General features: G+C 37.1%; 1 protein-coding gene across 3 annotated transcripts in view; it reads left to right on the top strand.

The window, feature by feature from the left end:
• LRCH1 (leucine-rich repeats and calponin homology (CH) domain containing 1) overlaps positions 1 to 16,832 on the top strand; it is a 187,633-nt gene that overhangs the window by 133,591 nt on the left and 37,210 nt on the right. For all 3 annotated transcript variants that reach the window (XM_004680260.2, XM_012723254.1, XM_012723253.1), the window contains exons 7-13: positions 940 to 1,003; positions 4,639 to 4,744; positions 7,054 to 7,181; positions 11,663 to 11,730; positions 13,253 to 13,339; positions 16,461 to 16,550; positions 16,654 to 16,690. In XM_004680260.2, coding sequence (XP_004680317.1) covers positions 940 to 1,003; positions 4,639 to 4,744; positions 7,054 to 7,181; positions 11,663 to 11,730; positions 13,253 to 13,339; positions 16,461 to 16,550; positions 16,654 to 16,690 — 580 coding nt within the window. The remainder of the gene's footprint in view (positions 1 to 939; positions 1,004 to 4,638; positions 4,745 to 7,053; positions 7,182 to 11,662; positions 11,731 to 13,252; positions 13,340 to 16,460; positions 16,551 to 16,653; positions 16,691 to 16,832) is intronic.

The following is a 16,832-nucleotide window of genomic DNA, read 5'->3' as shown; positions in this document are numbered from 1 at the left end:
TCAATAATCCATTTTATGTGAGTGCTACACTGTCCTAATCAATAATCCATTTTATATGAGTGCTACATATGGGTGAATGTGGTGTTTATGCATACCCTCATAAATAAGATCTATAGTATAAATATAGAAACTTCTATTTATCAGTTAAAATAACCATATCAAGCTCAAACATGTCTTTTTTAATGATGTTTTTAATATTCCTCTGGGATATTATTAAGAAAAACTGCAAGTTTTTCTTTTTTTAGTTCTTTTTAAAATGCAGTATGTGTAGATTTTTGCCATTTCCTGTTTATAATGGAAACACAATCCTTACACATGTCCATGGCCTTTTTGTGGCATAAATTGGGCCTTGAACTTTCAGAGAACAAAGCTCCCACACTGAACACATAGAAACAGGTTGTTTTTGAGAAGTTTTTTCTTTAATTTAAGAGTAAACATGGTGATTTAAAAATCTCAGCCTGTCAATGGCATCTTTATATAATGCTTGAAATCCTTATCTATATTATTTTATTTTCATAAATATAATACCAGATTTTTGTCATTGGATAAAAGCTTATTGAATTATTCAAAATAACCTTGTAAGAGATAAAAAATAATCCTCTTGTAGCATAAAAAGCAATTAAGCCAATTAGATTTTTGCTTTTTTTATATACCAGAATTAATAAATTTGTTCAGTGTTTGAAGGAACTGAACACTTAAGAGTATAAATCAATGAAATCCTGGACAAATGTGCTCTATTTAGACACTAGAAGTATCTGGCTTTCATTAAGTTTTACTTTTAGCTTATTTGGTATGAACTGTCTTGTTACTTTATAGTAACAGTAAAAGTTTGTATAGCACAATTATTAATTTGAAATATAAAAACTGATGTATGTTACTGTGAACTCCATTAATTTAATTTTTTCTAAATGAATTCAATATTGATGACATCTATCCCAGCAAGAAGGATTCTGATTCAGGAGTTGGAAGTGACAATGGAGATAAACGATTATCTGCCACAGAAGTAAGTTCATGATCAAATTTTGTTCCTTTTCTGATTCTGAATATGTCTGCCTGCATTCATGAACTCCTTTCTGGTAAGGGGCAGTCATGTATCTGCATGAGAGTATGTGATAATATTTGTGAAAGCAATTTGAAATCTTCTAAGTGTTGTATAAATATTAGCTTTATTTGTTTTTGTTTGTTTGCTTTATTTGCATCTTAAATATTTTGTAAAGATGAGTAGGTTCTGGCTCCTACTACACTCTCCACATTATCTAGAATTTTCTTAGTAAATATTTTGAAATGACCAAGTGATATGTAAATACCTGTGAGACATATTTAGAAATGTGTATATTTTTAAGTGACAAAATAACGTAGGAAAAGCTTGTTTTATGCATGCATGAGTTGTTCAGGGATCAAATGTACATAGAATTTTGGTGGATTTACCCACAGGCAAATGAAGATATAGTTATTAACAATATTTGTCTTTCTGGAACTCTTAGATTGTCTTTTGTTTGCTCAGATAATTGTCTAAAATGTGGGGTTTAAGCTAGGAGACCTCACCAACAAGTACTTTCTAAGTGCTCACAATGCTTGTTACAAGTAACTCACTTAGCATGTTTGTTATCTTGTTCATAGGCTATTAGATTTCCCCGGAATCTTTCACTAATATACCAATAAGCATAACTTCCTGATGGAAGGGGCAGTTGGGTTAGGAGATAATGTATTATCCGGTCTTCCCTATTTAAGAGAAGTTCTGGAATTTTGTAGTTATTGAGCTTTGAAACATTGTAATTTTATTTGGAGATGTAATTATTGGGTCAGCTAATTACCCTAGGAACTCACAGTATTACTATGTACAACTCCAGGAAAAATACCTTTTCCCAGGTTTCTCTAGGTCTCTGAGGTTTCCTGTAGAGCTGTTTAAATTTATTTTTCATAAAATGCTTTATAAAGCAGTGTATTTTAAACATTAGGCTATTTAACATCTAATGCAGAACATTTCAAAAGGATGATTTAGGCAAAAAAGACCATGCCAATAAAAGAAAATGACCTTCATGAAGCCAAATGAATATGGCTGTGGCTCCCGGGGGAGAAAATACTTAATACATTGCTTTATAAGTTGTATTTAATTCCTCTCCCTTTAACTTTATTAAAATGCCTAAGTCCCCTGAAATATCCATTGTCTAAGAAATTACTCACCCCAAGCTTACTTTCTATTAAATTATAACAGACTCTGCTTTATCCTTTATCTGTCTTCCAAGGATAATTAAGTTCATTAATAAAACATTACACAAAGAGCTTCATTATCCTTCTCACTTAGAATAAATAGGATGCTAATATTCTAAAGGAGGCCAAGGATTGATTCTTCGCTCCCTTTTAACTCTATCCACATCTTTGGAATTTTGTAAGGTTTTTTTTTTTAAAGATTTGTTTATTTGTGCATACAGAACTGGGGTACAGGCCAGAGGCTCAGGGGTGGTGAGAGGCTTCACCAGAGACAGAGTGGGGAACAGAACAGGCAGATCTACGAAGTACACTGCTGAGGGGAGCAGTGGGTGGGTCAGGAGAGGTCTGCCACACCATGTGGTCACCTCCGGGGCAGGCGGGAATTGAACTTATGTGGAAGCGGCTTCAGATTCTCAGTGCTGTGCTTTAACCCGCTGCGCCACCAGGGAGGGCCAAGGAATTTTGTAAGGTTTTAAGAAGGGAGGAGGGTGGAAAGAAGGGCAATGCACAAACCTTACTTACCTTTGGCTTTTTCCTGTCTTGCAATATAGACTCATTACCTGAGAACGCCTCCAAGAAGCTTGCTTTTTAGAATGCCAAAGGTTCTGAATTTTCTTATGTAGCTCTCTACTTTCACATTGTTTGGCAAATCTGTTATCATCTGCAGCCAATTAACCTTGTTCTCCACTTGTATCTCATTTTGAGGTTCAAAAATCACACCTCCTTCCTATTGGACTGTTATCATTGTCTGACTGAGTTAACACTAAAAATTTAGAACTTAACTTTTCTTTCAACAAGGAAAAAATAGAGCTCAATGAATCCCTGTTTAATGACAAAATGCACATTTGTTTTCTGCTGGTTTCTGAATGATTTGTGCACATACCCAAAAGTAAACAAAAATGTTCTTTGGGGCTTCCTGACCCCTGTTATTTGGAAAACTTTTCACTGCATAGCAACACTTAAATGGAAACATTGGGAAATAATTTATTTATGAAATTATTTTCACTTATGAAAGAATTATACATTATCTGAACAAAACTGTCAGCTAATGTGGGGAACAAGACCCACAGACAGAACTAATTCGGATTACTAAATTAAAGCCTTATCCTGAAAACTTTATAGTGCAAATGTTTCTTATAAGTTCAACAATCATCAGCATTTGATTATATGTAATGCACTTTTCCTCAGCCTAAAATGAGGAAATAAATCGAACTCTAATTTTCATGTTGCACATAAGATGCAACATAAATAAATGAATAAATTTGTCTCAGCAGTTGACTGCCTGCTTTTTGTGACTAACTGCATGAAACTTTACTAGTTTTGGTCAATTAGTGGTGTTGTCAGATCTCAGAATATCCTTGCTATTAAAACGATTGATTAGATTTAAGAATAATATGACAGTCATATCCTTGCTATTAAAACGATTGATTAGATTTAATCAATATCCTTGCTATTAAAACGTTTGATTAGATTTAACAATAATATGACAGTCCTTTTTAGTGCCCCGAGGTCTTTTTATGTTAGAAAATGCCAAGTGCTTGACAGAATTTTCAACGCACATGTTAAAAAAAAAAAATGAGTATTAGCTTTGTGGATTTTCACAAAGTGAAGGTTGAATATGGAAGACAAGAAATTTAAATCATAGAAACAGAGAACAGATAGGTAGCTGTCAAAGAAAGGATGGGGTAGGTGGGGTAAATGTGGTGAAAAGATGCCCACTCACATTTCTAAAACCCTAAGTCCTAAGATTCACAAGCCACCATATACATGCAGAGTGGTGACTCCAGCTAACAATGCTTTATTGTTTATTTGCATACTTCAGAAATCCTAGTACGATTTATAATCAAGTGAGATTTGATATCAGGATCAAGTGAAAAACAACCCTCACTTGATTCTTGATTATATTAGGTCCTTTTTTTTTTTTAACAGGTCTTATAATTTTAGGATCTTATAATTTTTTCACAAGGGGAAAAATAAATCGTGTGAGGGAATGGATTTAACTTTATTGTGGGGATCATTTAGCAATAATGCATGTATCAAGTCATGCTGCATGCCTTAAACTGCTGCATTGTTCTTTGTCAGCTATTTCTCCACAAAACAGAAAAACAAAACATATATGTACAGAGCAGTACATAAATGATAACTGGAAGAAATGACCCAAAAATGAACACACCCATAGAACCAGGTTCCAGTTCAAGAATAGAACTTTACCATCATTTACAGAACTCACTCGTGAATGAGTGTTCACCCTCTTGACTTCAAACATCAGGGATTAGGCTTAACTGTTTTTAAACATATGTAAGTAGGGTTCTTCTTTGTATCTGGCATCTTTTACCTAATATTACGTTTTTGAGAATCACAGTATGTTTTTTATCACATCGATTCTCTTCATCTCCCTGAGTGAAGCAATGCATTGTGTTTTTCTAGCCTTCTGATGAAGATGCTGTTAGCCTCAATGTGCCAATGTCAAACATCATGGAAGAGGAACAGATTGTTAAGGACAACCCATGTCATCATCTTGGCCCAATTAAAGGTCTGAAAATGAAAGAAGGGGAGAATGCTTTGTTTTTAAGTTTTTTTTTTAAAGGTTTATTTCTGTATACAGAACTGGGGTACAGCCCAGAGGTGCAGGTTTGGTAAGAGGATTCACCAGAGTGGGGAGCAGCGGGTAAGTCAGGAGAGGTCTGCTGTGCTATGTGGTCACCTCCGGGGCAGGGATGGAACTCATGCTGAATTGGCTTCAGCATCTTAATGCTGTGCTTTAACGCGCTGTACCACCAGGGAAGTCCCTGTTTTTAAGTTTTAAATACTATGTTTAAAATATGCACAGATATGACAATAACAATAGCTACAGTTTAGTGAATATTTCCTATGCCCCAGGTACATGTTAGTGTGTGATGTGATCCCACTTAAAGTACAAATGTCTGAAATGAGTATTCCAGTCATGTCCAGTTTATCAGTGTGGAAACTGAGACTCAGAGTTTAGATAACTTGCCAATGGGCATACAGCTAGAAAGTAGTAGAGCTGTTTGTTCTTATTCTGAAGATATATGCAAGATTTTGTAAATCCATTCTTAAAAAGAAATTACTGGGATGTAGATGTATATATATGACATTTGTAACTCATAAAATCATTGGCTCAATACAATTCAGATTAAGTCCACCTGGGAGTTAGTGACTGGCAGGTAAACTCCCTTCTAAGAGGTGATTTAAGAACAAAGATCCTTTCATCCTGTGACTCTGCTGTCTTTGACACAAGACTCCCAAAACTTCTAAGTCCCTCTGTTTCACGTCAGAGGAAGAAGAAGATGGAGGTTTTCTCACTGGAGGCTTTTATTGGCTGGGCATAAAAAGAGTGCTCATTGTTTACAAGCTAGACTTGGTTATAGGTTATGTGGCCACATCTAACCACACTTGAAGGTGGGAAATGTAGTTAAGATATGTCTTCAGAATCTAATTGACTTTGGACAAGTCAATTGACCTTAATTCTCTCACCTAAAGTCGACATGATTAATTAGGTAACCTCTAATGTCCTCTGAGTCTAAAATTCTATCTATGATTTGTTAATAATCAATAAAGGATCACTCACTACCCTATATCATGCATACTTTGGTAATCCTAGAAATGTTTCCAGAGGATTCACCAGGAAGAGTGAGGAGCAGAACAGGCTGACTGCTGAGGAGAGCAGCAGGCCGGTCAGGAGAGGTCTGCCATGCCATGTGGATCACCTTGAGGCAGGGATTGAACTCATGCTGAAATGGCTTTTGCTTCTTAGTGCTGTGTTTTAACCCACTGCGCCACCAGGGAGGACCCCTGTTCAGTAATTTTTTAAGACTAAAATTTAACGTTTACTGATTTGTGGCAGAGGTTATTTTAAGCTGTATGAATGGTGAGAATCTGATTCATAAGCAGAGTATCCCAGTCGCTTAATCTACTGTGATTAGTGATGGGAGCAGTGCTGAGCCCAGCTCAAACTTTAGAGTGTCTTCACTTCTTATGGTTACATTTTTATATTTAGAAACTAAATGTAGCATTTATATGTGTGTGTGTGTGTGTCTGAAATCATGACTGGAACTATATGTTGCCCTAATCTAAATGTATGCTTTGTTCAAAAAGCACAGCTGCTACCTTGTTAACTTAGACAAAGCGTGTCACTTCATACAGGGCAGTAGGTAAGACTTGAAGACAATTTTATAATTTGTTACTTGTGAGTCCCCCTCCTTTTAGAAATGGGTATTCTGCTTAAGAGTCCTTGAAGATGACCCAGCTTGGATCATTTTCAGCCTTAAGATCAGAGAGAAGAAATCTGCTGGTTGTTCTCCTCCCCGGCCTGTTCTCCACCTGCCATCCGGCAGCACATTCTACCTGGATGTGCTCTGAGTATGATTTTCCTCTCTGAGGCCCTTAGCATGTCTTGTGTTTTTATTACTTTTGGGTCCTTGTTTTATTTCTGGTCAACCTGGCATTTAATAGTTGCTCAGTAAACATTTATTGAATTGTTGAATTTTGAATTTGAAACACTTACTTGTTATATATCAGTGAGAGCCCAAAAGTCCTCTTTTATAGTTTCTTTTCTCTGATCTTACCAAAATAAAAGTAAATTCCTTTCCTTTCATCAGGAATGTATGAGGTCTTGAGTTTGAAGTTTAGTGTAGGTTTTCCATCCCTTGTACTTTTTTCTCTTCTCTCTCTTTTTTTTTTTTCATCTTCGTATCCTCCAGAAAAGAGAAAACTTGGGTCATACATAGAGGAAATAAGAGAGGAGATTGAAATAGATAATATATTGAGTATCCTCTGGACTATATTTGTTCATTAAATCATGTTTTCATCCTTTTTTATTAGGGGAATTTCATCAGGAATTTCAACCAGAGCCTTCCCTTGTGGGTAACAATGACAACTCAAGAGAAGAAAGAAATCAATTTACCCATGAAACAGATGGTCTTTGTTCAGAATTTATAAACTATATTAAGGCAAGTTGAGGAGCAACTAATTTTTAAATTTACTTTCTTCTACTTGGTGCCTTAGAATTTTAAGTTCAAAGTTACCTGTCCATCACCCTGAATTTCAGATCCTTCTTATCTTCAGGCTCTGTGTGTCTACTTCTGATATTTGGAGCCAGTGCCTGTCATATATGCCTATCAGTTTGTCTGTGGATGTGGATGATTATCTTTTGACTAGTTGGAAATTATTTCAGCTTTCAACTACAAGTTCAAATTTGTCAAAATTACCATTACTATCCAGTAACAACTAACGTAGATAAAGTTCACATACATTTTCATGTATTCTAGGTGAAAACCTTTCTCAGGTATATATCCATAGTATAAAGAGAAAACTAGTGAATCTGGTCTACCAGCTATAGAAACACCACTCTGAGGACACCTATTTCTGAATTGTTGTTTTCAGTGAGGTGTTGAAAGATTGGATACAGTCACTAAGTCTTCAGGTGAATCTTCATTATAGCAGAGAAGAGCGAGGAAAAGTGACGTTTCTACCTTGAAACATGACTAGGTGTCTTGCTGTGTTTCTGCCAGTCTTTCTGAATTAGGCTGTGGCACCCAGGATCATGAGGATATTTCTTTTAGTAACGTTTAGATTTGATGTGGTTTGAGAGACAAGGACCCTAAAATACTGTGTTAAAGCCAACATTGGGATCCTTACATGCTTGTTTTTGTTTTCTGAGGTCTGTATTATAATAACTGAACTCTGTTCAAACTGTAACCTCTGGGGATCATTTTCAACTGGGAGGCAGATAGCTGACGCTAACACCGGACATGACCCTGGTGTATTTATGAGGCCTTTATGTGACCAGACAGAAATCATAAGCCTCTTTTACTAGCCACAAGGTATCATTTCTACTAACTGAATAAGTAAGAAAAAATTAAAAATGATTCCTTTATTCACTCACTTATTATATACTATATATCAGACCTCTTCTTCATGGTGCTAAAATGTGTATTTTCTAGGAAAACAAAAATGCAAATAGAAAGGAAACACAAAATAAATTCATACCTAGGAGGACAGAGGGGAAATTTTTTCTTTTCAGAGGAACAGGTTGGGGATGTTTTTGAAGAAAATATGTTGAATATTTATTCCCAGTTCTAGGCTGGTCATAGGGAACATTAGAAAGCAGGTAATTTTTTTAGCATTTTATTCTCTTTAAGTTAAAATCTCTTTACATTGTTCTATGGGGGGCAGGGAACAGAAGGAGATAGACTGGGTGATTTTACTCATAAATGGAATATACAGAAATAAAACAAGGAAATAGACAAATATACCCCAATATATGAGCTCTAGAAATCTGATTGTAGATTCGAGATTACCAGAGGGTGAGGGCAAGGAGTGGAGAGCAAGAATACAGGCTCCCAAAGAGCAGTGTTGTGGAAGGTTTTGGGGTTTGGTGATAGGTTACCACCTTATGGTAACAGGCCGAAGAGAGTAAACCTTTACCCCAAGTCATATTCAATGTTGCAAACCAATGTTACCACAAAATATTAAAGGCAGTTAATAAAAATGAACCCACCACATGGCATACATTGGTAAAAAAAACCCATTGAAATGGTCACACATTATACACGATTACAAAACACAGAAATTAGTAACTCTCTATATCTAAGCTACCAATTCTTGTTTCAAAACATCTCCCTTCCATCTGCCTTCATGACCATTGCTTCAGTTGACCTCACCATTCCTCATTTCGGTCTCTAAACCAGATCTACAGCCATAGCTGTCCCGCCTCTTCCCCTTTGTGCACACAGGATCCATGTTCTGCCACGAGGCTTATTCCTGAAGTACAAGCCTAGTGATAGTCAGGCCGGGGGTTCTCACAGAGCTTTGCTCACATCTGTCCGGTCAGCTCTAGGATACGTCTGTCAGAAGCACACGGAAACTTAGGCTTTTATTTTAATTTTAGGAAAAATTCATCTTAACAATCTATAGCAGTGTTGAAATCTTGAAGTGACTAGTAAAATAAAACATTATTTCAGAAAGCACATTTGGCAGAGTGCTCCGCCAAAGTGGCTGCTGTGCTGTGCGTGTCTTGGGGCAGCTGTCCAGAGGGGCAAGAGGTGTGCTCAAGTGCCCTCTCCCACAGAGGCTTCTTCTAGAGGTCAAGGGAGAATGCTGATAGCAAAATCAACCTAGATTTGTAGTGAAAGCCATTGAAAGCCAGACTCATTTTTGCCTCGACTTGCATCACAGTGAAATCTGTGCACATGCGCTCAATAGCAACCAAGTGTGAGCTGTGCCCTCCCTGTCATCAGGACTTCTTTACTTTGTGCAGAGCTCCTTTGCTAAACTGGCATCTTGTGCCTATAGGTACATGTTGTCTCATGTTTCACAGCTGTTTTGATTCATAAAGCTGTCTCAAATATAAAATGAGCCAATGCTGAGCCACTGGTTCTGTAGAAATATAGAGCTAGGGCCGGTGAGCCTCTAGTCACACATTTCTTTCAGACTTAGGCCACCCCTGCTTGTTTTGTGTGTTTCTGTCTGAAATAACTCTATTTATTAAGTTTTATTTGTACCTTAATGTTGAACTCACAGCCACAGCCTGGAGGAAGCTTTCTTACCTGATAAGTGTATTCTTTATAAAGCACATCATAGCTTTCTTGTGCTGAGGAACACAAGACAGAACTGCATCACTAGGCTTGGGGGCTTTGGGAACAAAATCACACCAGTCAATGCAAAGCTGGAAACATGGAATTCATAGAATCGGAAAAGGACGCCTGTTTACAGTGTGAGATCTGAAACTAGAAGGCAAGCTTCACCTTCTTACCCTCAGCTGGGAAGTGCTTGTCCAGGATTCAGTTGTCTCTCCACTGGGCTTGTGTTTGTGACTAACTGCCTGCATAAACCACAATAATTGATGCCAGTGTTACAGGCAAATTGTAGAGTAGTTAAGTCCATAAATGTGGAATACATGCATAATGAGGATCAACTGTGTGAACAGTTAACATTTCAAAAGAAAACCAGTGGGAGCACTATTTTGCATACTGAAGAAAGTGTTTTCTATGATTAGTTATTTTTTCTGTGAAACTGAAAGTTAGAAGAAAATACCATGGCCCCTGCAGTTGGAATTCACCAAGAAGAGAAAGGAGCATGGTACAGTTATTTCTGGTGGCATATTTTCATTCATGCATTTCACCATCATTTGGATAGTGGCAGCAATTTATATATTTATATATTGACTTCTCTGAGCACTATAACTATAATCATTATAGAAAAAGTCTGAATGATTTTCAAGCCAGACACTGGTATCAGCCAGCACACTCCTCCTCAGCAGGCTTTTTGAGTGACCCAGCTGGAGAACAGACTGGGCTGAGTTAGCACCTTGGTGCAGAAAACATATCTTTTGTTCATTGCTACTTCCGTGCCAGGAAAGTGCAACCCTTGACAATTTGTCTGTAACATTGAAGTCAATATTTGTGGTTTATGCAGGCAATTATTCACAAACACAAGCAGAGTGGCTTTCTTTTTAGCTGTCAGTTGGGGTAAGGCAGCGTTTCTCTGTGTCAGAGATGAAAGTGAAAAGAAACCTGTGGAAGTGGGGCACACCTTCCTCGTACCTCTATGTAAATGATGTTTCTTTGGGGAATAGTGGTGGTGGGACATGTCAGTGCAATCTGAGTGCTGTCCACAGAAAAACTCCTACATGCAATTTGAGGCATTTCTGTTAAGTATGTTATACTCTCCTTTCCCCCAACAGCACCCACATGCACACAGCGAGCACTCTCCCAAACAGTAGCTTGCACATCCTCATGTGGCCCACAAGCCCTGTAGAGAAACCTGTCAACATCAGGAGGTGCTAAGAGGGCAGGAAGGTGCTGAGTCATTGTTACATTTCTGACAGTAATAGAAACTGGTCCTGGACCAGCTTTTCTCCTTTTCTCCTACCAGTTTTGCATTTTCATTTTATTTTTCTTTCTCTAAATACATGTTACATAACACTTAATATCTTAGCTATTTTAAGCATACAATTTAGTGTTGTTAAGTCCATGCATATTTTGATGTCCCCATAACCGCAGCCCATTTGCAGTGCTTTCATCCTGTGGAACTGAAATTTCTGTATCTTTTAAAAAGTAATTCCCATACCCCATCCTCTTACCGGTGGCAACCACCATTCTTCATTCTCTCTTTCCATGAATTTGACCACCCAGGTGCCTCATCTAAGTAGAATAACAATATTTATTCCCCCTTGACTGTCATTTTTTCCACATAGCTTTGTGTCCTCAAGATTCATTCATGTTGTAGCCTGTGTCAGAATGTCCTTCCTGTTTAAGGCTGACTGACAGTCCTTTGTCCATAGGGACCATATTCTGTGTTATCAGTTTACCTGTCCACTGTTATTTCCACTGTTTGGCAGCTGTGAATGTTGCTACTGTGAGCACAGATTGAGGCAGATTTGGTTATTGATAGACAGTATTGCTCAGAATATCGTGCATTCTGTCCGCAGGATAGGACCGAGGACTGTGAAGAACTCTTACGGATAGAAGAGGACACGCACTGGCAAACCGAGGGGATGTGAGTGCCGAGGGTCTGGGTGTCAGCCCCATCCTGGAAGTTCATGTTTCAAACAGAATACAACCCTATCATGGAAAAAAAAAAAAAATTTTTTTTTTTTGAGGGAGGCAAACAGATTCTTACTGAACAATACTGATTTAAAAAAAAAAAAATCTGCCAACTTCACTGGCTTGTTGCCATAATCATAATACTGGGACATACAGTGTAAATTCACAACTATTTGTTGGCCCTGATTTCTGTCTGATTTGAGACTGTGAGTAGAACTGTGGTGCAGGGAATTAGAATTTTCTAGACTCAAGATTCTTGCTTCCTTCAGTTGGTCTGTAGAAGACACAGCTGGACCTAGAGTGGTACATAGTCCTGGTCTCCCAGGACCCAGAGTATCTTCAGATTTCCTAGACTTTACCCAAAGTAAAGATCTGAGAAAACACTATATCGTTAATGACCTTGTCCCAAGTCTGAAAGTTGTAATAGCTAACATTTACTGAATATTGAATGCCACACTATCCAAAACATTTCACAGGTAATAAGTAACAATTTCATTTTAAGATAATCCTCTAAGTTGTATTGTTATCCCCAATTTTAAGATGCCAGAACTGAAGGACAGAGAGACTGATTAGATTGATTATCTTTTCCGAAGAACATATCTAAGTCAGGTTTGAGTCCAGAATGTTGCTCCAAATAGATAGTGCTTTTACTCTGTTGCCTGTAAGGATTTCCATGCAAACTTTATGGGGAAGGGCCTGAGCTATCTTATCATATGAAGGGGCTTTTTGGGGGGAATTGAATGTGGGCATGTGATATAGAGAAAATTGTTAATTTCCAGGATTTTGTTTTCCATGATCTGGCATGTAGCAGTAGTCCTAGATCTATTTTCATATCTTTGGGGAGACTTCCTTTTTTAGGGAGGATTTACTACCTTATTCAAAAGGTTCTCCACTTACTGAATGTTTCAGATGTTGTTCAGTGTTACCTGTCAGCTATTATTGGTATGTTTTGTGATGCTAAAGAGACCTACCTTGGTTATGGCATCATAGAATGATTTTTTTTAAATAGATTTTATAGTGAAAGAGTTTTTAAGTTATAACTTAAACTTTGAAAACTAAAAAATAGGCCTGGCATCTTTAAGCACCTAGATGATTTTCTGCACAAAGGGCCCCTGGACTGAGCCATGCTCAGGTTGTTGGAGGGTCCATGAGTAGTGAGACCCTGCCCACCTGAGCATTGCTGTGGAGTACCAGGACACAGTGTAGGACCACTTGCTAGTGGTTTCACTGGCGGAGGCCCATGGCACTGACACTTGAGATGGTGGGTGGGCTCCTGTACAGCAGAGCCGGGCTTCTCCACTCAGGTGCTAGCTGGCCACTGCCCTGCAGAATACTCACCTCTTCATTATAAATACTAACTCTCTCGATCATTTTTACATGGTAAGTGGATTTTTGTGAGTTTGCCCTGGGGGGAGGACTTGACATTCATGCTCTCTAGGGATCATTTTCCTCTTACATTTGGTTTCATTTTGCAGAATAAGATCATCTAAAGGCCAGAAAATAGATATAGCAATGATTGAGCAGCTAAGAGAAGCAGTGGATTTATTGCAAGACACGAACAGGTAGGTGTGTCTTTCCTTGGCCTAGGTTTCATGTAAAAATAATGCATACTAGTTTGTGGATACATTACCTCATTTAAAAAAATATATACACACACTTTGGATTAGTCAACCACTAACATGATTGACTGCCTGTTATCCAAGACCCATAAATAAGAGTTAAACTTCTAGAGGGGGTGAGTTAAGTTTTCCATTTTTCTACCCCTTAATGAAACTCATTCATTCTTCCTGAAATTCATATGGGGATTTTTGTTATAATCAAGGCAAATTCTTTAAAGAGCAGAGCCTCACATCCTAAGCTGTGGTAGTTAGTGAGAGGGTAGAAATCAGACAGGAGAGCTGTGCGTGTGTATGTGTGCCCGTTTGGATGTACATATGTGGATGCACATGTGCCTATATGTGAAGTTGTGAGGAATAGGGAAATAGCAGTAGCATAGCCACTGAGAAAAGAAGACTTTGAGTCAGCCAGACACTGGTTCCAAATTCAGCTCTAACAGCAGTTAATTTCAACAGATTATATAACTTCTGTTTATACCAGTTTCCTCACCTATAAAAAGCATTACCTTTTACAGTTGTGGGGATTTAAAATAATATATAAACTGTTGGTGGGAAAGTCAGTTGGCAAAACCATTCTGGAGGGCATTCTAGTGGTGTATAGCTATAGTTTAATGAACAAATATAAACCTTTATCATCAAAGTTATGGACTTATTCCAAGGGGCAAAACGGTAAGAGCAAAGATTATGAGGGAGATGGTGTTTTTCATAGCACATATTTGGAAAAAAGTGAAGATATTTAAATATATTTTGGTCATTAGTAAAATGAAATATAATGTGGCCTATAAAAAGTTCTTTTAAAGCTTCCAACACATTTTGGAACGATCATCATATTATGTTACCTTGAAAAAGTACATAGATGGCTTAAAGTTTGGTCACAATTAGATAGAGTGTATAAAAAACCTAGAAGTATGTTAAAATAGATTTTTCTGAATTTCAAATTACTACTTTCCTTTATACTTATATATATTTAGAGACCCAGTAGTAGGTGCTATTGTCTTTCTTACATGATTGCTTAATGCAGGTGATGAGTAGGACGTAAGAGAATAATTTTAGATGTGAGTCTTGTTTTTTTTTGAGATAGGAAACAACCAGGAACAATAGATTTGAGGAGGAGGATGTTGGGGTCAGTTGGATATATTCACTAGAATCCAAAGTGGCAATGGGACAGTATCTAATCAGCTGCTGGATGTTTCATTCTGGGGCTTAGAGACTGAAAGTCATTTTCATGAGGTCCTATGGTAATAGAAGTTGTTCAAGAGAATGTGATTCCCAGGGGCAAGAGTATTGATGGATAAAGAATTTGAGTCCAGGGCAGAGTTCTTTATCACTCTTAAATAAATGTGATAAAGAAAAGGCCCCATTCAGTCTCAAACTTTGTATTATTCTAATATTTGTACCTCTTACATTTTGTATCACCTTTCCAATAAACTGTTCTTGCAAATGCTAGGTTATTTTTTTTTTAAAGATTTATTTATTTGTGCATACAGAACTGGGGTACAGGCCAGAGGCTCAGGGGTGGTGAGAGGATTCACCAGAGACAGAGCGGGGAGCAGAACAGGCAGATCGACAAATTACACTGCTGAGGGGAGCAGCGGGCAGGTCAGGAGTGGTCTGCCGTGCCATGTGGTCACCTCCGGGGCAAGCGGGAATCGAACTCATGCAGAAGTGGCTTCAGCTTCTTAGTGCTGTGCTTTAACCCACTGCGCCACCAGGAGGGCCACAAATGTTAGGTTTTTAACATATACGCTCCAAAGCGAAAAAGAAGCCTAGTTTGGTAGAGGGAACAGTGGCATGGAAATATGTCACTGGAACCCTTAGTGAGACCCAATGACTGGAGAGGGTGTCTCCACCCATGGATCTCAGTTTCATCATCCTTCATGGGAAGTGGGATGACAAGGATCTCCAGATTTCTCTCCAGCTTGGCAATATGAGACAATGAGCTGTCAAGGGCGTTGCACAAATAGATGGTATGTGTCAACCTGAGTAACCTTCCAAGTCATAATTGATTTGCATCTTTATGGAGTGCTGTTTTATAATAACATTATGTTCCAAGATTTTATGTGTATTTTTCTTCCTCCTGAAATAATCCACTACTTTAGCTGCTTCAAGGCTAAAGTAATCGCTACTAGATATGAGAATCCTCACTTTATTTTAAATGTGTTTGTGAGTCAGTGAAATAGTAATAGTCTGTTTTTTGCTTCTGATAAAGAGTGAGCAGTTTTCAAGAGATTGTTTATTTGTAACTGCTCAGGATTGAATATTAGTAATAAACAGTTAACACTCACATTAGGTTTTTTCTTTATCTCATTGATCTGGATTTTTTTGTTGCTGTTTTAGTTAAGCCTTGATTATAGGATTAATTTCCATGCAATCTTAACATCAAAAAAAAAAAATCTAGTTGAATAGTGCTATCCTGTTGTGCCTTTAATGTTGGTCTCTTCTCTGAAGGATTTCTGATTGTTAATTTAATAGCATCTTTTTTTCAATGAATTTGTATAATATGAACTCCTTTCTGATTTTAAAGATAGTTTTATAACTTTTATAGGACTTACCAAAATTCCTGGTTTCATACATTTTTTAAAAACTCAACTTTTAAAACTGCAGTAATTCAGAAACTACCTAATATTAAAATTTCAAATATAAATATGATTACCCAATTGCCTGAGAATCTTTATTTTTTAAGTGAGAATATTAGTGTATAACAGAGAGATTTTCCTATTATTAAAGCAAAGTACCTGTGGTAAAATATTATATCATATGTTACATGTAACAGCTTTACTCAGCTTCCATAAATTAATAAAATTCTAGAATAAAATTTAGTGTATGCTACCTGTGACTATTATGACTTTATTAGAAATTACTATTATATTGCAAGTAAGTTGAATTTTAGTGTCAATAGCAGACAAGTGTATTAAGTTTGGCACACAATGGAAAAATGTCATTTAGTTTGAAATTTCTACCACAAGCCTTTCATTACTTAATGATAACATAACTTTTTAACATATCAGCAGAATTTATTACGAGTTTAATAAATTTACTAATACTTATTTTTTTTCTTGCTCTTCAGATTAAGCACAGATATTACGGAAAGAAGTGTTGTGAACTTTTATCCTATGGAATCAGAAGAAACCTTAGAATTGCAAGATTCTGCATTGAAGTGTGTTTTTTTTTTTAATAACTGAATATATTTTCTCTTTTTTATTGAAATATTTATACTTTAAATTCCACTTTATATCTTTGCTTTTTCCCCATTCCTACAGTGGTCAGATACAGCTGGAGACATCTCCAGTATGTGAGGTAAGGCTGTTATTGCATTAACCAGAGCTACATGCAATATTCTGCCAAAGAACAGTAACCACCATATTCTATAAAGACTTAATATTTACATGGAAACATTGATCATTCAGATGTGTTCAAGATCTATTTTCATATGTTATTT

This window comes from Condylura cristata, unplaced genomic scaffold (assembly GCF_000260355.1).
Source record: "Condylura cristata isolate star-nosed mole 26May11 unplaced genomic scaffold, ConCri1.0 scaffold00010, whole genome shotgun sequence".
NCBI classification, from domain to species: Eukaryota; Metazoa; Chordata; class Mammalia; order Eulipotyphla; family Talpidae; genus Condylura; species Condylura cristata.
Note: the sequence above shows the minus strand (reverse complement) of the source record. Positions and strands in the feature narration are given on the sequence as shown.